The sequence below is a fragment of the Malania oleifera genome, chromosome 13 (genome assembly GCF_029873635.1).
Source record: "Malania oleifera isolate guangnan ecotype guangnan chromosome 13, ASM2987363v1, whole genome shotgun sequence".
In the NCBI taxonomy this organism is placed as follows: Eukaryota; Viridiplantae; Streptophyta; class Magnoliopsida; order Santalales; family Ximeniaceae; genus Malania; species Malania oleifera.
Genome location: NC_080429.1, coordinates 29,032,368 through 29,056,974, shown reverse-complemented (window position 1 = coordinate 29,056,974; position 24,607 = coordinate 29,032,368). Strand labels below are relative to the sequence as shown.

Here is a 24,607-nt window from a genome sequence, read left to right as displayed (position 1 = left end):
ATCTTAAAATAATACCAACGAAACTTGCTATACCATTAGAGACTTTATTGTGCTGATAATCATCTTCTTCTCATTTTATTGTAAAGTATGTCCTTATATAGTCAAATACATTGGCATCCCAAAAGTTAACCACATAATGAACCATTATATGGACATACCAAAGGTTATAACTTATAATCTAGATAGTCATCCACATAAATATATATGTTTTACAACATTATAAACACCGGCACCTAAACATAATTTTGAATCAATACAATTTATGGCGTGTTATGTCCAAATTTACACATCAAAAATCCAAACTCTAATCTTTCAACTATTAGTAAATGTATTTCCTCCTCAAACAAACAATAAGGTGGTCTCCACTGGCAGAGTCATAAAATTTACTTAATAGAACAAGTACAAATAATAATAATAATAATACACCATTTGGGCTTATAGTCCTCCAGTAACTGGATCATAATGCCATCCAACTGACCTTACAAGGCCAAGCCTGTTGAGTGGATAATTCATCAGACACAAGGTCTGCCGATTGCTGATGCCTATTCGGTAGTTTTTAACTCGTGTTATCTTAGCTCAGCCTAAACAAAAACAGAAGCAGGCATAACAAGCGGAGATAATGGCCATTTGAGCTCAACATGGCGTACAACCACACCTAACACAGGAAAAAGAATGAACAACCAAACTCCATTCAGAAACCTGATAATACAGTTGTGAAAAAGAATGAACAACCAAACTCCATTCAGAAACCTGATAATACAGTTGTAACCATTTCCATTTTTCGCATTATGGAACCTCAGAATACAGTGGGTACAAGTGAATGCAGAAGAAAGGGGAAAACAATAATCATTTTGAAACTTGGAAGAATGAGAAATAATTGCTTTCCAAAAAAAATATTACAGAAATCAAACCACTCTAAATGTGGTAATCTTGAACCTCCTAAAGAAGACTTGAGAGAACCCGAGACCAAAATGGGGTTTCCAGCTTCGTTTAATCTCTGCCTCCTGAGACATTTTAAGAAAGACCTCTTCGATTATAGACACCCCACTGCCTGCTCTCCCCCGGGTCTTGCTTCAAATTACAGCCATAAAATCTAGATGAGATTAGCCCTCTTTAAAAACCTGATTGTTCGGCAGTAATGAGGCCATATTGATTCCACATAATCCTGGTACTTCTCCACCACCCACTCTTGCAAAACTTTCAGCTTCCTTCTCCAAAATTCTTTGTAGTCCATGTTCTTAAGATCCACCACAGGTTGCCAAAAACAAGCTCGAATGTCATGTTTCAACTTCCCTTGGGCAACATAATTATGGACCAAAAGGTAGTAAGTGGGAAGGTTTCTTGCCACGGTAACTGTCTGTTTGAAGGAGAAGACATAGAGTGCCCATATCCCCTGCAGCATCTTGATGTAGAGTGCAATGATCAGTGGCCCAAAAACCCACAAAGGAACTAACTCCTTAGAAACATCAGCCCCATGAAAAACATTAACTGCCAAGTACAAAGGAATGCTGCAAATACAGAGGCAATCCAGCAGCAATAGTTAGAAAAACAAAAAAAAACTAAACTAAAAAAATAACAAAACAAAAACAAAAATCTAATGACTTTTTTTGTGATGAATGCATGCCTGTCAAAAAAATATGTAAAAAGAAAAAAAATAATGGTCAAAGCAAAAGTAACATAATTGATTCATGCAACACACACAACTTAAATAATTTATACAATATAAGCTGCAATAAAACTCCCGCCACCATAGCCAAAAACACATCAGTTAAGCTTAGAGTATTTTGGTGTCTTCGACCTTGATTAGACTAGAACATACAACAGTAATTCACACTTCAAAAATCATCAGTTTCAGTTTGATAATAGCATACTGTGGAACTCAAACCACTCTTATAGTGGTGATACTCATTTAATCATCAACTATGGCAGAACTTGGAATATTGCTTAGACGCCCAAATTGAAATGCTTCTGAACACAAGGAAGCACTTATTGTCTGGGGTCAGAAACATAATCAAGAACTATTTTGGGTGAAGAGAACTCGACAGAAGAGAAGATTTCAAATCTTGGAGTCATGAAAGTGGAATACACTTGTGTCCAGTCCGTTTTCTTTGGTTCATTTTCCACATTTTGTTAACATACACCTCATAATGCACACGAGCAACCCATGCAAAATGAACAAGGGGAGAAGGGAAAAAAGGGAGGGAGGAATGTCTTACTTACAATATTAGCAAGGGTATCTTTATGGTTACATCCAAACCCAGAAAGTAGAACCAAACTGCCTTCCAAATCTCATTTTTTTTCTTTTGCTGGTTCCCATTTTGAGCTTCTGAAGTTTGTCTCAGTGGTGATCTGCCCCCTAAAATCTCACCAGCCACATTATTCGGTGATTGCGTGCGCAACATTGTCAACCATTTCTTGAACAGGTTATGTATGGCAGCAGATCCAGCCATTGTCTCATTCCCTTCAGAGGAATAGGAAAGTGGGGCATTCTGCACCTTTGGAGATTCCTTGACACTTTCTTCACTCTCTTGTGGTGCATAGGAAAGCTCAATAGAATTCTTGGGGAACTTTGACGCATTGGCTTTGCCTCCTGTCTCATCATTTTGAGCACTACCTTTGAAGGCTGAAATTTTTAAAGGTTTTCCATTTGACCGTCGAACAGAAGGCAGCCTTACATAATTGATACAAATAAAATGAATTTAATTGCTCAAAATATGCTAAAATAATGAACAAACAGATTTTAAACAATACCATCCACAAACTCTAGTTAACACAAGAATATGTATAGACAGCCCATGAAAGTTGGAATTGGCAAATTGCACAATGCATTTTCTTTAACCAGCCTAACACTTAAAGTAATGATGTCCATCAGATGAAATAACCTCATTCATTACACCATAGAATAAACAAGCTCAATGCATTCGCATGAAATGTTAACCCACCAAATCCTAAAAAAAAAATATGTAAAGAAATATACAAAATTAATCAAAACATGGGATAATCAGAAATAGGAATAGAATAGCCAAAAAACAAGTACTCTGTATCAGGAATTGGAATTTTCAATAATTACCACAACGACTTGATCTGGTCACAGAAAGTAAATTTAAGAGACATACATGTCCCATGATGAAATAAAGGACCTCAATATATGTAAACACATTTAAGTTAAATCGAACTAACACCCAGGCATTAATTACCAAATTTAAAGCACTTTACTTTCTTCAAGGAGTGAAGGTACACAGAAAACATAGAAGCAACTTCTTCAAAATTACAGGGTGGGACACTAATATTGTTCCAGATCATTAACCAAAGAAAATTTTAAGGTTACGTTTGATTTGTAGATGATCTATTTATATGAATATAATGGTCATAACATAAATATTTGATAACTTAAAAAAAAGAAGATGTGCTGTCATCAAAAAGCGAATGACAATGCAAGAAAGTTTATGAATCCATAACATGTAATATACAAAGAATGGCTATTCCCGTATATTCCTATCCTATAAACCATATTTGATGGAATATGGAATAACACAAACTTTGCATGAGTGACCTTTTTTTCTAAATTCTTATCCATTCTATTCCTAGGAATAAACATTCCGCAAACCAAACATTATCCAAGTGTTTTAACCAAAAGGACTTCCTGCTTTAGGCTTAGCACCGTATGAAGAAAAAAAGCATAAAAAAACAATTCAACATTATCATGTTAAGTGATTTTACACTTCTTCCAGCTTTCATTTAGAATTCACCAATCAAATGTCAACAGATGGGTTGACCTAATAATATGAAAAACCAAGATGTTTTCCAACAGTAAATGCTTTCAACAATGTAGCTACGAAAAAAACTGAGAAAATGAGGTGAAATCAACTGCAAAAATAAAATGTTTAATCGGAAGAAAAAATATTCAAGTCTAACATATAAAGAGATGCACACAAAGCCCACTTCAAAGTCAGATTTTTGCGACAGCGTCCATGAAAATGTCAAGGAAGAAGTCAAAATCTATGGTCCTATGCAATGCTAAGACAGCTGCAAAATGTATGAAAACAATGTCTGTAATTAAAACCATGCCCCTCTCTCTTCATTTCCTTCCCCCAGGAATGGGGGGCACCAGACAGCCAATACCAATTGTTCATCGGCCAAGGAAAGAGGAAAACAAAATGTGACCATTATATTTCACAATAAACTCAAAAAATTGTATCTTTTTAGCAACCTCCAATTATATTTTGCAATAACATCCTATTAATATTTTGGGCAAAAACACTAATCTACCCTAAAAATACATGGACTTTCCCTGAGGTTTGGTGAAAAACACAGACCTCCTTTAAGCTTTCAAAAGTCTCACAGATCTTCCCTTTACAGTTGCTTTAGGGACACTTACACAATTACACCCCCTCCATGTCTTGTCTCTTCGCCAAATATGAAGGGAAGTCTGCAACTTCTTGTCAGACCTCCGTGGAAATTTTGAAACCTTAAAAGGGATTCGCATCTTTTTGTCAAACCTCAAGGGAGGTTCATGCAATTTTTAAAACCTCAGAGGAGGTCTGGGTTTTTTCACCAAATCTCAAGGAAGCTTGAGTATATTTTGCCCTAATACTTCAGTAACCTTTAATTGTATAATGAAGTAATCTATATACCTTTAAAGTGTGTAACCTTTAAAGTGTTTAAGAAGTGACTGTTACACCACAAAAATTGCTCACAAAATGACTAGGGGCAAAACACAATAACAACCCCACCCCCCCCCCCCCAGCGGGGAGGTTCCAAGAAACAGCCCTAAACCCCGGTTAGAAAAACAAAATAAATTCATAACCTGTCAGTGCATCCAATGAAAACCCCCCTAAGCTACTGAAAAGAAATCTAAAATGCTAATTGACAACCACACTCTTCTTCTTTTGTTTCTCCTTGCTAAGTCAGCACTACCAAGTTTACGATTACTTTTACGACCTTCTAGTTGTATTCCTAGCCATTGTCACCTAGAATGCAGAATGTTCCGGTTCATGGAACAGGAACAGGAACAGGATCTTGGTATGGCACAAGCTCAAAAATGTGGAATGTCAAGGGAATACGTACATAGATATATTGGTGAAAAATATGAAATGGCCCTTGTATATTTTGAGGAGGATGTTGAAGTGTTTCAAAATCTAGAAGAGATATTCTTCTGTGAAAGAGAAAAATAATGGATTACAATGGAATTATAATGTGATAATTCTCCACTTTAATTAATAAGTAAATATTTTATACAAAAAAATATTGAAATAAAACTTAGAATTGTTAGATTTAGCATTCCAGAATGAAAATGTACCACATTTCTAGAGTATTTGTACCCATACGTGGCTCGTTAGGGTGCTATCGTTTTCTGGTAACTGTGTTACTAACTCTTCCTGTCAACCACAGGCAAAGACCTCTCGTACTCTATCTTCAATTTTCTAAATCCAATTAGCAACAAAGAAATAGCCTAACTGATCTATCTTGATTATACAAACTAAATATACAACGTAGATAAAATTATGTCAGACTTTTTCTAAGATAATAAAAGAAAAATTATCAAGAGAAAAAAAGAGTTACAAAGTAAAGATAGGCAAGAAGTCATAAAAAAAAAAGGACAAAATAAAGAAACTAAGACAACTTTTGGTTAGCATGGAGGGAAAAATGCAAGAGAGCTTCTGACTCAGCTACACCCTTGCATATTAGTAAAGAGTTTAAAGAAACTTGGATTGCTACTGTTATGAGCTGGCATAGTGTGTTGTTTTTTACCAACACTCATGTAATTCTTGACTTTTTTTACACCATGCAAGTGTGGGTTATTCCATTTGTTTGTTTGTGCATGGGCAGCCTCCCCTTGATGTCCCCTTCACTAAATTTGTCTTCACTGAGCGAATTAAAAACTAAGACCTTGCTCAGAAAATCCTTTTCCCAGTCTCTGCCTTCATAATTACTGTAGCATTTTAACTCCCTCATTACTTTTTGAGCTTCACTATCTTTAACTCATCAATAACTAATTTTAACAGAATCAGAGCAATCTCCTTCAGTGATGGGAAAGGGTAAAAGATCATCACCTATGGAAGAATTCTCCTGCTTCCTTGCATCCTGTCACTTTTTTTATGAAACCCTTGACCTTGTTCTTTACCTACAATGTCATCAAAAGTTATTAATCCCTGCCAAGACAACTGTTAGGTTTTCGGACACATGAGAGACCTCTTCCAATTCATCCTTGGTTTACTTTTGAAATCATAACAAAATCACTCTTCCTTTCCATCTCACTGCTCAGCCCTGATTTCTCACAAAGAACTCCATTCCCAATCTCAGTCACTATCTAATCAATCTTAGCATCCACTAAAGAAAAACTGCCACTGCTATTCCAGTGAAAAAAATGTATAAGCACAAAGACTGGACATCTGATCTCCCCAAGCTTCACAGCTCGTTCTTGGTGCTACCCTCGCCTTCCTCAACCTCCATACCCTTCAAACCTCAATCATCAATAAAAACAGCTCATCCACCATACTGCATCACCATGACTCATTCTCAGACTGAACTTCCTTAGTTCCAACACTGCAGCTTCCCACCCTGTTGCTCGAGTCAAATTAGCCAACTCCAGTTGATGAAACCAACATCTCTCAGCATCTCAACAAAATTTCACCACAGATCTCTTTTCTTACTACACAGAAAGAAAACATGACGGTGGCCCACATTTTAACTCAAACCTATATATAAGAAGCTAGCTCACTCCACTTCAATTCTTCACATAATACAAAAATTTCCCAGAAATTTGTCACGGATGAATGCCTACAACCTGATGAACACAAATGACAAGCAATGCAAAGTCATCCAGCAACAGATGCCGAAAACCTAATTCAACAAATTCAAGCCCAACCTTTCTTCACGATATAAACAAAACCCTTCTCAAATTTCAAAAATCTTATCCTCAAACTCAAAAAAATTGGAAGAATTCTCAATTTGGCATGTCCAGGTTCGCAAAATTTTGGAAAAAGAGAGAGAGAGAGAGAGAGAGAGAGAGAGAGAACAGCAATAGAGAGCAACTCTCATCATGACAGAAACTCTGTAGTCTACAGATGTTCATATGGGACCTCTGGCTTATGCATTCTACTGCTCTTTTCTGTGTCTAGAGCAGAAAACATTCTTGTATTCGTGTCAAGCTCTCCATGTACATTTGCATATTGTACAATGCTACAGCTGACTTGGCATTAAAAACAGCACAATGCTAACTCGAATTGGGAAGAGAAAAAACGTGACAGAAGATTTTATGAAGTTCAGAAATTTTTTGTATTTGCTAATTTTATCAGATATCATAGTATTTTTGTAAATTTTCAAATATTCTAAATTTCATAGGAATTTTAAGCAGTCATCAAATCCTTAAGAAATTATTTGCAACTGCCATTTAGGGTTTTTGTATGACCCAAATAATAGTCCAATAAATAACTAGTTTTAATGCATTTCTCGTTAAGTTGAATATTTGAGATATTGTGTTATTTTTTGTTCAGCTTGGTGATTCCTCGCAAGTTTAGTCATTAATTCCCTTTCCCCTCTCTATTTATCTCTCTTTTCCTATAATGCTGACCTAGCATTTTGGATTGCTTTCTAATTGCTTGACCTAAGCAACCGCAGGGTGGGGCATTTGTTGGCTGCACAATGTTTTAAAAGGCAAAGGCATAAAGAGAAGCATTTTACCCCTGGTGAGGTGTAGCAAAGGCCTCAAGGCCTTGAAACACTAGCCTTTTGGAGTATTCAGTTTTTATTGAAAACATATATATATATATATATATATATATATATATATATACACATAATTAAATCATATATACCAAAATTATATGAATTTTATTAGAATAATAAAAAAAATTATAGAAATTAGAATAATTAAAATAAAACTTATAACATAACCTTTAACCCTAAATAGCTAACAGAGGGTCTAAACTCAGAACACCAGAGGTCCATAACTCCTTGCCCATGCATCACAAGGTCACTACCATGTGCCTTACCTGGTTAAAATGAGCTGCATGTCTCACTAAAGACCCCACATCTCGAGTCTTCCCTCTCTCAACAAGCTATGCAGAATAAATCCCTCATCTCTCTTGACTCCCTCAAATAATCTCTAAATGCAATAGAAGGGAGATCATCCAATACAGATCCTCCTACAGTCATTGCAGCTCGCTAAAGTGTGAAGATTTGGAGAATACTGAAGTAGCTTAAGTGTCCAAGATCTGAATCAGGTACTTGACATGCGAGAGAGATCTCCTAAGAAGACAAAAGTTGCAGGAGTATGAAGATCTGAACTGATTGACTACCTGAAGCATTGTTGATCCCCAGGGAGGGGAATTTCCCAATGGAGGCTTTGTGCTCTGAAGAGTCTGAAGGAACAAACAAGCAAGAAGCCCTAATATTTTCTTTCTTTTGTATTTATGAGATCAAAAAATAAATAAAATAGGGGGCCTATTCTGCGTGTTCATCTCCATTACAGGCGTAAAAAGGTGCACCTTTTTGTTGGTGTGAACACCCAGCACAAGAAAGAGTACATCTTTGGGGATTTTCACATTTGCAGCTGGCGCGTTTTGGGCAGAAAAAACATTGAGGAGGCACAACTCAATAACACCTTTTAAAACATTAGGTGCAACAATAAGTTAAGCTGTTTTGTTTTCCAGATATCTTTCAAGGGATTACTATTATTTCCTGAAACCTCGAGAGGTTAGTGCTTTTCACCCAAATATAATGGAACGATCTTTTCCTTCCTCAGAGTTCTACTTTTCAAATTCTTTGATAAGTTAGTTTTTCAGATTTTAGATGCAAAAGAAACATAGAGTTCAAGCATACAGAAGCTGTAAAATATGCAATAAATGTCGTATCTTCATTAGCTCTTCTATATAACAGGTGTCAACTTCAGAATTGGATCATAACTTGATTTCCATTTTTTGCACATCATAAATCAAAATTTGTATCATGAACCATGAGATGCACAAACAGTAAGAGAACACAATTATATAACAATAATGACCTAAAAACTAGTGTATAACTATATAACTCTCTGATTCATAATAAGCACCAAAGAGTCACATAGACAACTACAATCATCCATGTGCCCAGAAAACCAATAAGCATAAATGTTAAGATAGACATCCTTCCTCACTATATGCGAACCAGAAAAAAACCAATAAGCATCCATAATTATGTGTGTACTCAACTACTCATTTAACTTCGGACAACACATGTAAAATTTCAAATAGACTTCTAAAATATGAGCATATCATAGGAACAACCATTTTTCCCTGCACCAAAAGCTATAGCTGATAATGAGGGTGCAACCCAAATCCTTTACACAATGGCAGCCCAAGTGGCATTTGACCTGTGACTTGCCCCAGCTCTAAATCCCCGCCATGCCACACCAACTGCTGTAATACCTTGGCTAAAATTCCAACATCATCCCCAAAACCCACCCCCACCCCCCCCCCCCCCCGGCCAACCCCAAAAAGGGGAAAAAAAAAAATTTTCTTACTTGTTTACAAGCTGCCTCCAAGCTGAAGGTAAATTAGGGGGTAAATGAGCTCATCCCTCATCCCACTTAGAGGTGGAGTTGAAAGATAGATTTGACCTAGGATTCTCGGATGCAAAGTGGAGGCTTTCCCTTTGAATTATTTAACATCTCCCCCTTGGAGCCAGATTCAAAGACGAATCCTATTGTTGTAAGATTTTGAGAAGAAGCTAGATGGCAAGAAAAGACAATACCTTTTTAAGGGCGCAAAACTCACTCTTACGAAGAGTATCCTCATTTCGATCCAAATTTCCAAAAGACTACAAGACATTCAAAACAGATTCCTTTAGCATAGAATGGATGAGGATTTCAAATACTATCTAGTCAAAAAGAAGGAGATGGGGGGGAGATATTAAAACATTTCCCTTCTTTAACAAGGCCCACCTTGGCAAATGGCTATGGAGATTCATGACAGCTAATGGACTTATGTGGAGGAAAATTATTGGTGCTAAATACGCCTATGAACACAGTGGATGGATCTCTAAGAAAAGAAGTGAGTCCTATGGAGTTGGGGTTAGGAAGTTGATACAACAAGGGAAGAAAGAGTTCTTTGCTTTGATTTGCTTTGAGACTTTGAGAAGGGGAAGCAACATTCTCTTTTGGCATGACCACTTGCATGGAGACACCTCCCCCGCTCCCCCCACACAAAAACACCTACTCTCCTGAAAAGTAAGTTCCCAGAGCTCTCCGCTTTGTCCCATGATAAAGTAGCTTTAAATAGCCTCATTTTGCCTCCTTGGCTAGTGATATGACCTGGAACATTTCCTTTGTAAAAAATACACAAGACTGGGAGTTGGAAACTTCTACTCTCTTTGACAAGACTGGCGCAGGGATTGACAGCAGCCAAGGTGTTGACTATCGATAAACATCAGAAAAAAAGGGAAAGTTTCTGATGATTTTCATAAAAATTCAGCTAAATCAATTAACCCTGTCTTATCACATTATTCTTGGACAAGGAATTTGTGGAAGTTGTCTTTGTCCCTTCTTGATTTTGCTGAAAGCAGTTAGATCAGCTGAGGAAGATCCTTGGTCTTGGGGAGGTAATAATTCTTGTACAGAGAGAACAAAGCCTACAAGTTTAATTGCTCTCACCATTTTCTTAGTGGAGAGAGAGAGAGAGAGAGAGAGAGAGAGAGGGGGGGCTTTTTAAGGAGCTGAAACATCTCCTCTTCCTCTCTCAAGGATAGATGGCCTCAGAGACTTTCTGGAGGGTCTGGCTGGCAACATCTTAGGACATACAACTAATTTGTTAGATTTCTATCTTGTACACAATATTGTGTTTGTTTCGGGCTTAGCACCCCTTGGCACCTTTTAATATTTTTTTTCATGTCAAAAAGCCCAAAAAAAAAGAAGCAAGCAAAAGAATATCATATCTACAAATCTCTGTCAATCATCCAAAACATCGTCTCCGAGATCTATGTCAATGTCATACTCAATGCCTTCATCATGGTTGTCAAACTTACGATCCAGATCATAGGATCACACGATTCCACAAGCCAAAAACACCATCTCAATCCAGATTGTAAGGATAATTGGGATCCACTAAACTCATAGCAAAATCATGCTGGGATCGCATATGATTATAGGATTGCGATCCCAGGTAAGATAGCATGATCCTACTTCTTAAGCTGGAACTGGATTTTTCAGGTCTTGGACTTCATAAAGAAGGCCTGATCTGTAATTTTGAAGGGTCCAAATAGATTTCTTAAGATCTCTCTTGGCCCATTTGGCTGCCTTCAAAAATTTGGGTAAACACTAAAAGAAGACCACTAGAGAGTTGGGTTTCATCTTTGGAAGCAAGACTCTTGAGCCTTCAGCAGCAGCAGCAGCAAGCCTTCAGGTTCTTACTCCTTCGGCAGCAAAGGGTGCACCAGTTGCAGCCTTTAGGTCCTTCAGCAGCAGCAGATGACCTTCGAAACTCATCGACAGAGCTCTTGAGCTTTCTTCTTGTTTCAGCAGCAGCAGAGCTCTCTTCTTTTTGACAACAGCAGGCAACAAGCTGTTGAGAACTTGAGATTTCTTCTTGTGTTCCAAAGCAAAGAAGAGAGGAATGCTTTGAAATTGATGAGTTCCTTCTCTACATTTTAAATCGAGAGTTTCTTGAAATATTGAGAAAAACCATCCTATTTTCTTCTTCTTTTCTTCTCCTGTTCTTCTTTTCTTTCTCAAGATTCCTGTTTCCTTCCTTGTCTTCTTCTTCTCCTTTTTCTTCTTATGGTCTGAAACTCTGAATTCTGAATCTCCAATTTTTTTTATGATTGATGATTGACTTACAGACTGAATTTATTACTGTATTATGATTTTTCAGTTTTCAATGTTCACTATGACCTACTAAAAAACTCTGAATTCTGCTCCTTCATCCTTTTATCATGATCATTCTTGAGCTACATTCTTACAATATGTTTTAAACTTGTTTTACCTACTAACTAAGCTTTTAGTCTTTAGAATTGTTATAAAGTTCCACGTACATTGATTTTTAATTATTATTTTACATCATAGGTAGAACCTTACAATTCTCGATCCAATTCTACGATCTGGTCCAGTGAACCCCCTCCAACAATCCTACATAGGATCCTGATCTTGATAACCTCGGTCTTCATTCATCTCATCATCGAGAAACTCCCCTTCCTCTTCCTCTTCATCTTCACCATCAAAGTTTTCCAGCTTCATCCTCTCCAACAACCTTCTTCTCCCCTTTCATTAGCCCGCACAAGTCTTTTGATCCTTAAAATTAATAATAAATAAATAAATAAAATCAAATAAAATAAAGATAAAAATAAAGCCCTTGGCACAAAACATCAAGGCTAGTTTCTAATTTACTAAGTGCTAAATACTAATATAAGTAGTGAATTACTAAGTAATTAGCATATTAATCATAATAGACTATAATGATAAAATATTAGCAGATCTTTTCTTACTAGGCTCTCCTTAATCAACCTCAGCCCAAGAAGTGTCCCTCGAAAGGCATGTTTCTTCTTTCCCCATTATCCACTCATTATCAGATTCCATGCCGGATAGACAAAAAGGGTTGCATGTTCCTTCTTCCACTTACTTCTTAAATTGTGTTATCTCCAAGTTGGTATTATACACAACAAGAAAATAAGAATATTGACTCTTTGTTGCTCTTTTGTGCTACAGTTTCTCTCCAACACATGGCACTACAAGTAATTCTAAGGATCCACATAGCCTATTCAAACTCCTTGCCTTCAATCGCTTAACTCTTCCACCATGGTGCTACACCCAAATTCGCAATCATAATGTCATAAGAAGAAAGGTTCTAGCTACAGCCAAATTCACAATCATAATGTCATAACAAAAAAGATTCTAAAGGAATGGCAAAGAAATATGGACAGTAGTATGAGAATAGAACTAGGACCATTTTTTTACCTGATTGTTTTTATTTTATCTCAAGTGATGGTGGCCATACTCATTCCAAATAGACCTTTGGCATTATGAAACTTCTCCATTTGTGCATCAATCTTGCACCGTGTAAGAATATTGAGGCACCTCCTTCCAAAGGTAGTATATAGGCCAATCTTATCTTTACTATTGCGGTTGAAGTTGGGATTATTCCCAAACCTACAATAAGGAGCAAGTTATTGACTAACTTTCTTAGGATTGAATCATTTGACAAATAAGAAACTAAGAACCTAGAAATTTACTTGGGATTAAGATAATAAACCATGGCATGAAGGGACCTACGAAGTTGCAAATTCCAATGATTGGCAATAATTTCCCAGACATGAGAGTACCTCTTTTTCATATGATTGAAACTTTTCTCAATTTGCACCGTGGTTCATGAACTTAAATGGCTTCCATCTCCATCCCCAAGTCATTAACTCTTCACAAAAAAAAAAATCACAGATTTCAAAACTTAGAATCACATAAGATAATCTCTTTAGCTAAGGCATCACTCTTCTTTGACAATAAGCGACTCTTCCAAAAATAGTACAGCCCTTTGCTCAAAGATGCTATAGTCACCGTCAGCTGAGCCAAATACCAGTTGCTTGTAAAATTCCTCATCATGCTCAACACCCAAGATTAACTAGAAATATATATAGTGATCCTCCTTTTCTTTTGTCATGGTGTCTTATAGACCAGCAACTCTTAAATGTTTTGTAGCCTCAAGTCAATACAATGGGCACTACATGGGGCCCAAAGATTTCCTCTTTCACATCTACATGTCACATGTGGTAACATGAGCTAAAGCACCATCCATTCCACTTGAGCCCTTAAACAACAAATTAGCTAGTGAATTCCCCTTTGGCCTTTACATATGAACCCCCATATGTGCAACCTCTCATTTTCAGATTCACCCTATACTTCTCTAGCGATGTGTCATGTTTTCTACTTCATTTTTTCCTAATTCTTTGTTCAAGAATGTACTCTCAATCCATGATAAGAAGGTAACTTTGGCCCCACTTCTTTCCATGTCTTCAAACCACTCAATATTATCCTCTTCAAAATCCTTCCTCTTCATCAAGGTCTCCAACTTCTTTAAAAATCATGAACTTCCATTGGGATATTTTTTAAATGGGCTACATCCTTGTGAGTTTAACCAAGCGGCTTTTGATTCTTATTGCTCCATGCCAATCTTGTCTGCTTCCACAATATTTGCACATTAACTTGAGCGTTAAGCATAATGGGTTCAGCCTTTTTCTTCCCCTTTCCTCTGTCAACCATTCTCTAATTTCGACCAAAAAAAAAAAAACAAACACACACACACACACTCAAAAATTAAAATAAAATAGAGGTCCAAAAAGCTTCACACATCACCATGCCACAATAAATAAACTACGACAAAACCCAAAGGAACCACAAAATCCTCAATATCAAAGGAACAACAAAGCCCCACAAAAACAGAATCAAAGTCTCAACTAAAATTTCAAAGCTCCAGAAGTGCAAAACTAGGAAACAGAGACACTTCCGGAAGCCTAAAGTGTTAGTGTCCGACACGTATTAGATACCAATACCTGCCCAACACTCCAAGACATGTATCCAACATGTGTTAGAAATTAATTAATTAATTTTTTTTTGTTTTTGGTCATGACTAGGACACCTCCAAGACATTTCTTGCACCGAAATGCGGTGTTTAGTTGCCCTCTTTAATTTTGTTAATAAAATCTCATAAAACAATTGAGGAGAAGTTGAAATACTGAGAGACAAGAGGTTCTTTGACATTTGAGTGGCTGGGATTTGAAGCACTAGTGCCTGTGTGCCAGCCTTGTAGAGCACCACTGGACCTCCTGACCCCAGAACCACCTGCCCTCTCCCAAAAAATAAAATAAAATAGAATAAAACCATCGTTTGTTTGCCACTCTCTGTTCATATATATATATATATATATATATATATATATATATATATTTAATTTCTTGATAAGACATGCCCATTGCACATATTAGCCACACCTTTGAGTTGTGTTTTTGTTGTTGGACCAATACACTGCAATATGAATGCATATATATATATATATATATATATATATACACTTTTATATGAATTAATTCAGGACCAATACACTGCAATATATATATATATATGTATACACTTTTATATGAATTAATTCATGTATCCCTAACATCTCATATCCTCATTTTTCCAAAATTGTCGTATTACCATGTCGGTATCATGTCATATTCATGTCTCGTGCCGTTACCAGTGCTTCCTAGGTACGGAAATTTCGATTTTGATGTTAATTACAATTTCAATATGAAAAAATGATGGAAATTAGTAGTAAAGCATGGAATTCTTTTACAAAACTCTAGAAATGGTTAATAGACATAATAATGTAAGTTTTATGACCAATATATTACAAATTAAATACATCTATGTTGTATATGAGGTGCAATAGTTAATATAACGTGCGTATTCAGCATATTCATAATATGATGTTTATTAAACATATTCAGTTAATATGAATGAAGCTCATAAATCAAATAAATATTGTTTTCTATACAAATAAAGATAATTTAGACATGAATAGTTAAATAAAATGTTGTTGTAAATTTAATTTTTCATATAATTTCAAAAGCATTCGTATAATATTTTGTTTCAGTCAAAACAATTAGATAAGTTAAAAGAGAAACTTCACTTTGCGTCTAAGTCTCAGATTTGAATTCCAAGGAAATTTCGTTCTATAATTAAAATTTTGACAAGTTTTGCAAAAATTTTAAGATTCCTTTAAATTCCACATGATTCATTGAAATTTTGACAAAAATTATGCAAGATGGAAATTGAAGGCAATTTGAGGGGGATGGAAAGCGTAAGTGTCAACAATTTTGTGGAAATTTAAGACCATGAAGGCATGAACAGACTTAAATAACTTTCACTTTATTGAAAAAACCCCCGTTTGTTGAGTGAGAAAAGAAGAATACTTGCTTCTAGGGTGGCCTAGGGGTACCAAAGTTTTTGATTTTGATAGGGATGAACAAAAGATAGGATAGATGCAATAAACTAAGGCTAAAAGGTCTTATAGCCTTTACAGTTTTATCACAACATGAAAGGCCAAAAAAAAGGAAGGCCAGCCTCCAAATAACGGTAAGGTTGCTTTGTGACCGATTGCTCACAGGTTCAAGTCCAAGGAAAAGCCTCTCTGCATAAAAGCAGGAATAAGGCGACGACCATACCCCCACCCTAGCAAAATAGGGAGCCTTGTGGCCTAGGAATGCCTTATAGAAGGCAAAAATGAAAAAGGAAAAATTCAACTGCCTAGACCAATTGAAGTATGACCAATTAAACCAAATGTATCACAAGATACAACAGAATTTTACAATATGTGTTGTATCATGAAATAACTCCGCTTGTGATACACTTAATATCCTAATTTTTTCACACACAGCCGGTTCCAAGCCCAGGTAAAGGAGGAGAGTTGCGTTAGGTAGCTGACAGCTAGCGTTAAATTTGTTAGATCACTATGATATGAATCCTTACCGAATATTTGCTGGGGCGTCCTTTACAAGCAACGCGTTGCACTTGAACCACCCAGGTGTATCGAAAAGTGGGCGAGGGTGGGCTAGGTTGTCGCCCCGAAGAGACGCGCCGTGTCGGCGCCCAGGTACGGTGTCAAATATGCGAGGGTTCCTGCATCATTCTGGACGTGGGTAGGTAAAGACGTTAGTTCAAGAAACTAGGATTAGATTAGCAACTTGGAATATAGGGACGCTTAGGGGTAAAAGCATGGAAATTGTGGATACAATGATCAAAAGAAGAATTAATATAATTTGCCTTCAAGAAACTAACTGGGTGGGGGAGAAAGCTAGAGAAATTAATAAATCGGGTTTTAAACTTTGGTACACTAGAAAAGAAAAACATAAGAATGAAGTAGGCATTATTATAGACAAAAACTTAAAAAATAGCGTTGTGGATGTAACTAGAGTAGGGGATAGAATTATAAAAATCAAGATGGTATTAGGACAAGAGATAATAAATATCATTAGTGCTTATGCTCCTCAAGTCAGCTTAACAAGAAAATCTTAAGAGACAATTTTGGGAAGAGATGGATAGTATTATACAAGGCATACTAGGGACTGAGAAAATATTTATAGGAGGAGATTTGAATGGACACGTTGGAAGAGATAATAAAAATTATGAGAAGATACATAGAGGATATGAATATGGAGACAAAAATGAGTTTGGAGAGATGATCTTAGATTTCGCTATGTCTTATGATTTTAGTATAATGAATATTTGCTTTAAGAAGAGAGAAGGGCACTTAATAATCTTTAAAAGTGAACAAAATAGAAGTAAAATAGATTTTTTTTAATTAGGAGGGTAGATCGTTTATCATGCAAGGATTCTAAAGTTATTCCAAGTGAAAGTCTAACCACACAACATAGAGTCTTAGTGTTAGATATATGTATTAAAAAATGGAAGAAAAAGGATAAAATAAAACAATGTAAGAGAACTAGATGGTGGAACCCAAAAGAAAAAAATATAATAAAATTTAAAGATAAAATTATCAAAATGGGGATTGGACCATAGAGGATGGGATAGATACAGATACTCTTTGGAATAGATTAGCTAACTCTATTAAAAGGATAGCAAAAAAGATTTTAGGTGAATCAAGGAGAAGATTCTCGAATAGCAAAAAAAGTTGATGGTGGGATAAAGATGTACAAAAAATCATAAAGATAAAAAGAATTTGGTATAAAACATGGCAAAAATGTAGAAACAAAGATAACTTTGAAAAATATAAGGAGACAAGAAAAGATGCAAAAAAAACCATTAGTGAAGCTAAATATAGATCATTTAATAGTTTGTATGATAGATTAGGTACAAAAGAAGGGGAAAGAGATATATATAAACTTGCTAAAGCTAGAGAAAGGAAGAGTAAGGACTTAGGAAATGTAAAATGTATAAAAAGTGAGGATGATAATATCTTGGTTAAGGACGAAGACATTAAAGAAAGATGGCGAAGTTACTTTAGTAAGTTATTTAATGAAAACCAAATAGAAGGCTTAAACTTAGAATTGTCAAATGAGGAAAAGACTAAAAATATGAGATTTATTCGCAAAATTAGAGTTAATGAAGTTAAGTTTGCACTAAAAAAGATGAAAAATGGGCTATGGGACTAGATAACATCCCAATCGAAGTTTGGAAACGCTAAGGTGATAAAAGAATTATATGGTTAACTAATTTATTTAATACAATTTTAAAAACTAAGAAAATGTCAGATGAATGGAGGAAAAAGCACTTTAATACCTATATACAAAAATAAATGAGATATTCAAAATTGCAATAACTATCGTGGAATTAAACTTATGAGTCATACGATAAAACTATGGGAAAGGGTAGTTGAACAAAGATTAAGGTTCGAAACGAAGGTCTCAGAAAATCAACTTGGTTTTATACCTGGGAGATCTACCACAGAAGTTATTTATCTTTTAAGAAGATTAATGGAAAAGTTTTGGGAAAAGAAGAGGAACTTGCATATGATATTTATTGACCTTGAGAAAGCATATGATAGGATACCTAGGGAAGTTTTATGGTGGGTTTTAGAAAAAAAAGGGTGTATGTAGTAGGTATACCAATGTCATTAAGGATATGTACGATGGAATAATAACTAGTGTAAGGACTATAGAAAGAGAAACTAGAGAATTTTCAATCACCATAGGTGTACATCAAGGATCAGCTTTGAGTCCTTATCTTTTTGCTTTAGTGATTGACCAATTGACTAAGATTATTCAAAAAGAGGTTCCATGGTGTATATTGTTTGTAGATGATATTGTATTAATTGACGAAACTAGGGACGAAGTAGAGGCTGAGTTAGAATTATGGAGAGAAGCTTTGGAATCTAGAGGCTTTAGGATAAGAAGAAATAAGACAGAATATATGAAATGTAATTTTAGTAATAATAGGAGGAATATTGGAGACATAGTTAAACTTGATGATGAAAAAATAAATAGCACTTGTAGATTTCGATACCTTGGATTTATTATGCAAGCTAAAGGAGAAATTGAAGATGATCTAATGCATAGAGTTAAAACAAGTTGGGTAAAATGGAGAAGTGCTTCAAGTGTGCTCTGTGATCATATAATACCCTTAAAATTGAAAGGGAAGTTTTATAGGACAGCTATAAGACTAGCTATGCTATATGGATCGGAATGTTGGGCGACGAAGAAACATAATATCCAAAAAGTAAAAGTTGTCGAAATGAGAATGCTTAGATGAATGAGTGTTATAATATTGAAAGATAAATTAAGGAATGAACATATTCGTAGTAAATTAGGTGTAGCTCCTGTAAAAAATAAGATAAGGGAGGGGCAACTCAAATGGTATGAACACTTACAACGTAGGCCACATAGTGCACCTAAGAGGAAGAGTGACTTAGCTACCGTGGGGGGCAGTAGAAGGGGTAGGGGTAGACCTAAAATAATTTGGGAGGAGATAGTGAATAAGGATTTAATATTCTTGAATCTATCAAAAGAAATGGTCCATAATCGCATAAATTGGCAGAAAAGGATTCATATAGCCAACCCCACCTAGTGGGACTAAGGCTTGGTTTTTTTGTTGTTGTTGTTGTTGTGCTGTATCATGAAATGCACTGCCTACATGGCATGATAAATATGCCCATGCAAATATGCAATACAAGGCTATGAATATGATACATATACTTTTTTGTCTCAATATGATCTGTACAGTACAACAAAACAGTTTGAAAGTCACTTTTTCCATTCTTCTCCACCTCTTATTCTTCTTCCTGCTGCTCCCAGTCTCCCACGCCAACCCCTTTTTTTTCCTTCTCTTTTTCTATTTATCCCATCACACAAAAAACTGAAAAAAGCAATTTCTTCTATTCCTACCATTCTCAACATCTTCCTTTTCTGTTTTATTAGGATGCATGCCTACAGTTAGTGGTCCAGCCACCTTCTCTGATAGCATTCATCTTTCTTCAGGCTTCTAATTTGTGCAGTCATCAGAATTTTTTTCCCCCGTTTTGTGTGCAACATTCTTGCAATAAAATAAGATTTGCATTCTAAAGAATAATTAGTTGTCACAATGTCACTATTTTCACAATTTTTAGAAATGTACCGATGGTGAAACTCGAAGAGCACAAGAAAGAAAACAACAGCAAGTTAGCAACAACAAAGCCTTCAAAAAAGGTACTTAGGACAGCTGCAAGAATCCTGATTTGACATTCACTCAAAATGGACCCCAATTATTTGCAGTTAAAAGCTAATTTAACAGCAACTGAACAAGCATGGCTAAAACATTCTCTTACCTCAGACAAAAACTGCACTTTAATGAGTTACAGCACTCTCTTCTTTTAACCAAGTGAAGTGTTGTTACAAACTGTCGTCTCAACTTTGTGCCTTTGGTCCCTGACAGAGAACTTGAGGGAAATGCTGCACAAGAACCCTGAAATGTAACAACAAAAGTAATACTCTCTATAATTCAGATATATAAAAGGAAGCTCGAAATTTAACTATAAAAAGAGTACGAACATAACTCAGCATTGATAAGAAAAAAAATAGGTGCCATAATTCTTGGAAAACATGAAATATTATCACTATTTCTAACCAGTGCAGCACAAACAAGAGACAAGAATGAGATACCAAAGAACATCCACAAGTTCAATGTGGAAGGCTGATTAGTTTAGGACCCATTTATCAATGCTGAGTTATGTTCATACTCTTTTACAGTTTTCCTTTCCCATTTTAATTTTTCAAAGATTTACAACATAAGTTGGGAAATTTTTCAGTTTTATGAAATTTGTATAAAAGAAGTGAACAACGATAAAAAGTTTTGTCACTATTTGCTTGTGGAAATAGTTTTACTTTCCACTTCTAATCTTTCAAATAATTATAAAAATGGCACCTTATATTCCAATTTTCTAAATTTATATGGAAAAGTTGGAAAAGAATTTTTTTATTATTTTCTAGATTTTTTATTTCTTGCTTTGGGTTTCAAAGCATAGAATTTTTTTTATAGCAAAAGAAATTTCATTTAGAGGGAAAGAATTTACAAGGACGGAGAATAACATGTCTCCCAAATAAAATCTGGTTCAAACCAGAAAAAAGAACTGAAACAACAAAAAGAGAGAGACATCAAAAAATCCAATTCCTCCAATCCCTATGTAAATCCTGAAAACTAGCTACCTTAAAAAATTCCAAACCCAACACACCATAAAGAAGCCATATACTGAATCCTTTCCCACACCAGTGACCAATTTAACTTCCTCCCAGAAAATATTCATGCATCATGCATTAGCCATATACCCCATAAGACTGCGAATATGTCACTCTTCCACACAGCTGCCCTATTATTCCTTCTTCCAAAGTCAGGGAATGAGATGGCTAACAAATCCTCCACTGAATAGGGGCAAACCCAACTCTCTTCCATAATACCAAGCAGTTTGTCCCATATCCTCCATGCAAAATTGCAAATGCAAGGAGAGATGGGACGCTGTCACAGAATTCCTATAACAGAGCACGCAAACATCTGGACAGAGAGCCTTCGTTGGTCTCCTAACCTGCAGCAAGTTACTGGTATTAATCTTGTTAAGCACAACCAACCAAGTAAAAGCTTTTATTCTGGGGGGAACTTTGACCTTCCAAATAATAGGATAGAGAGGAAAATAAGAATTGGAATGGTCAAGAATTCATAGAATGATTTGCAAGTAAACACCCCCGGTTGATCCTGAGATCAGGAACGAACATCCCATCCCAAAGAAAGGTTGCAATTAATCAATAAGGACAACAAGGAAGACAACTCCACCATCTCCTTATCGTTTAGAGGTTTCCTAAGATGGAGATTCCAAGAAACCAAAGGGCTACTCACGCTATCAACAAAAAAGAAATAACTCTATTCGGATGAAAGCACGATATAAAAAACGAGCAAGAGGATTGGAAAAGAAACATTCCCCAGGCATGGGTCTTTCCAAAAAAATGGATCTAGGAAGGCAGGAAACCCTCTCCACCTCAAATTTAGAGTGAGTGGTGAACTAGAAACATGGAAAATGGAAATTCAAACCATGGATTTTGACTTTGGTAGATTATGACTCAATATAGTATAAAATCATATTGAGTTTTCTCCAAATCCACATAAATCCAAATCCAAGCCACAAAAACCATAACCCCAAATGCTACCTCACATAATTTTTAAAAAATTGAAAAACAAGTTGCCTTTTTTTATAATTCTTTCGAAATCTAAAAATTAAAAAATTAAAAAAACTATTTTGCACAACTAATCATACTCGTTGTTTTTAACTTCTTAATACAAAACTTGAAGAACTAAAAAAATAAGCTAAATTTTTTACAATTCTTTGAAAAACTATGAAAAATGGAAAAAAAAAAATTCCTCAATTAAATGGGCCCTTATTAATTTAGCACAGGTAGCACGTACATAAGAAGTCTAGCACTTTATTTTTTAATAATACTAAGCCATGGTTTTCTTCAAATTACCTGTGTCTGATGAGTTACCAATGCCATTATCTCCGGCTCAGGCACCCCACCATTTACATAATAGAACCTGATTCATCAAAAAGAGCGAAGAGCACCATAAGCACCTCATATCACATAAGTATCATGGCGTGAGAATTCAAACCACTACCAAAACCAGAAAAGAGAGCGAGCTAGGAGAAGGCACAAATATTTCCCTCTCCCTGTTAGTGCCAAGTATATAAGAACTTGAAACAAAAACTGCACAACAATTCAAAGATTCAAGTTCAATGAATCACAACAATGGCACAAACCAACTTGCATAAAAAAAAAAAAGGATTCAAAATTTCCCATTAACTACATTAACTACATTCTACAAATTCAAGAACCGCAACTTGCAAACTAAGAAACTTTAACAAAAAAATAATTTATATAGAAAAATTCCTTGTCCTGAAAGATGAAACCAAGCAGAAAACAACACAAATTATGTTTTTAGAACCAATTATTCAAGAGCTGGTGACAAAATATTGCCTTCTAATCAGTAATAAACACAACCTAACAATGCCCGCGGTAACCAATAAGCAAAATAATTACCAAAAGGAAACACCAAACAAGACGGGATCCACAACTTTGAGAAACACGAAAGAAACACGAGAAGTACATCCTGAAAAAATCCAAAACCCCAAACAAAAGCGCACAACACTAGAAGAAAACAAACAGCATAGCGGAAGAAGCTCAAATTCACCCATTGAAGCTGAGAAAAAGCAGAGATGATGATAAGCACACTCACATGATCACACGAATTCATCACCTTCCCCGAAAACTTTAAGAGTACTTTGAAACGCGCGGAACCCTTTATCTGTTCCACTTTTTTACGAATTTCTACGAATTGAACGGATAAAAGCACTTCAGAAAGAAAATCCCTGTAGTCCGAACGATGAAATTAGGGTTTTACCAATAACAATTTCGTCGTATATTATTATATTCCTCAATATTAACAGAGGATAAAGATCCAACGAAAGAAACAAACAGCAGAAGACGTAAAAAAATGTTGTTGGAAAGAAAAAAAAATCAGTAAATAAAAAAATGAATAAATAAGGAACGAATGGCACGCAAGCATGGACCCATTTAATTGTGGAATGGAAATTTGTCTACATTTTTTAAATAAATTTGCATGATTTTACTTATTTAACAACTATGAATATTTTATGGGTTTGAGCATAGAAATATGCTAAGTGCTTTGCTTTATAATTAAAAGACTTTTAGTTTTCATCGTTTTGTTTTTTTTCTTTATGCTAACCCTTGTTTGGAGAGGATTTGAATCTGGATTTGTATGAGATTTGGATAAACTATAATATAAAATTATATTAAAATTTATTTAAATCTACTCAATTTTAAATTCAAAATTTAGAATTCACGCATCCAAACGCAGTGTGCGTGAATATTTTTTACTTTATAATTTTATTCAGCAATATTTTAACTATTTTCTTTTATAAATAAATTTGCATAATCTTACTTGAAGTGCTAATAAGTAGATGGAAATATATAATGATTAAGCAACATTAGTGTAATTAAATTATGTTTCTACTGTGATATTTTTTACATTTTTATTGTTCATATAAATATTTGTTGATTGGTATTGGATTCAAAGACAAGAATGAGCATACCTTCAACTACGTTTTTGTTTTAATTTTGAGAATATTGACTAAACAAGTTATTAGTTCTTGATTTTTAGTTTCAATTCTTTTTCATTTTTTTTTTTTTCACTTCCATCATTTTTGGCAATTACACCAAACAATTTTCAAATTTTTAAGTGACTAAAATGTCTTTATAAGAGCAAATAAAACTTCAATACTCTCATTTACTTATGTCAAAAATGATTTTAAAATATCCTAGCACAACATTTGGGAGCATGGTTTTCAGGTCTTTGATTTGAATTCGAACAAATTTAAATACAATTTTGTATTTGTTGACTTTTTAAGTCCTATCCCGTTTTGATAATGACAAATCATAAGTAATCTCATTTGTGTGTTTAGTATATGAACAGATTTATGATTCAGAAGACACAAATAGTTAATACAATATTGAAGCAATGAGGCATTCAAAGCACACATCACGTGGCTCATTACATGACAAATTGAAGAGCAAAGAGTGAAAAGACATATTTTTTCAGTTGTATTGTATTTAG

General features: G+C 35.2%; 1 protein-coding gene across 2 annotated transcripts; it reads right to left on the bottom strand.

Moving 5' to 3' along the window:
- Positions 1–757: 757 nt before the first annotated feature.
- On the bottom strand, positions 758–23,520 carry LOC131146634 (uncharacterized). Of its 2 annotated transcripts, none has more exons than XM_058096346.1 (5): positions 23,210–23,520; positions 22,444–22,510; positions 20,262–20,398; positions 2,221–2,670; positions 758–1,508 (listed from the first exon to the last, which is right to left on the bottom strand). In XM_058096346.1, coding segments are annotated over exons 1-5 (1,071 nt in total). In that variant the 5' UTR covers positions 23,212–23,520; the 3' UTR covers positions 758–1,093. The 2 variants fall into 2 exon arrangements, with proteins under 2 accessions (XP_057952329.1, XP_057952328.1); XM_058096345.1 differs by having other exon boundaries at positions 23,014–23,442.
- Between the last annotated feature and the right edge of the window lie 1,087 nt (positions 23,521–24,607).

Excerpts from the sequence above, each read along its gene's own strand:
- LOC131146634 (XM_058096345.1), bottom strand. The coding sequence starts at position 23,168 with ATGGGTGAATTTGAGCTTCTTCCGCTATGCTGTTTGTTTTCTTCTAGT. Across the intron at positions 22,511-23,013 it reads TTGTTTGGTGTTTCCTTTTG|GTTCTATTATGTAAATGGTG; the intron begins GTAATTATTTTG and ends TTGATGAATCAG. Across the intron at positions 1,509-2,220 it reads AAGATACCCTTGCTAATATT|CATTCCTTTGTACTTGGCAG; the intron begins GTAAGTAAGACA and ends CTGTATTTGCAG.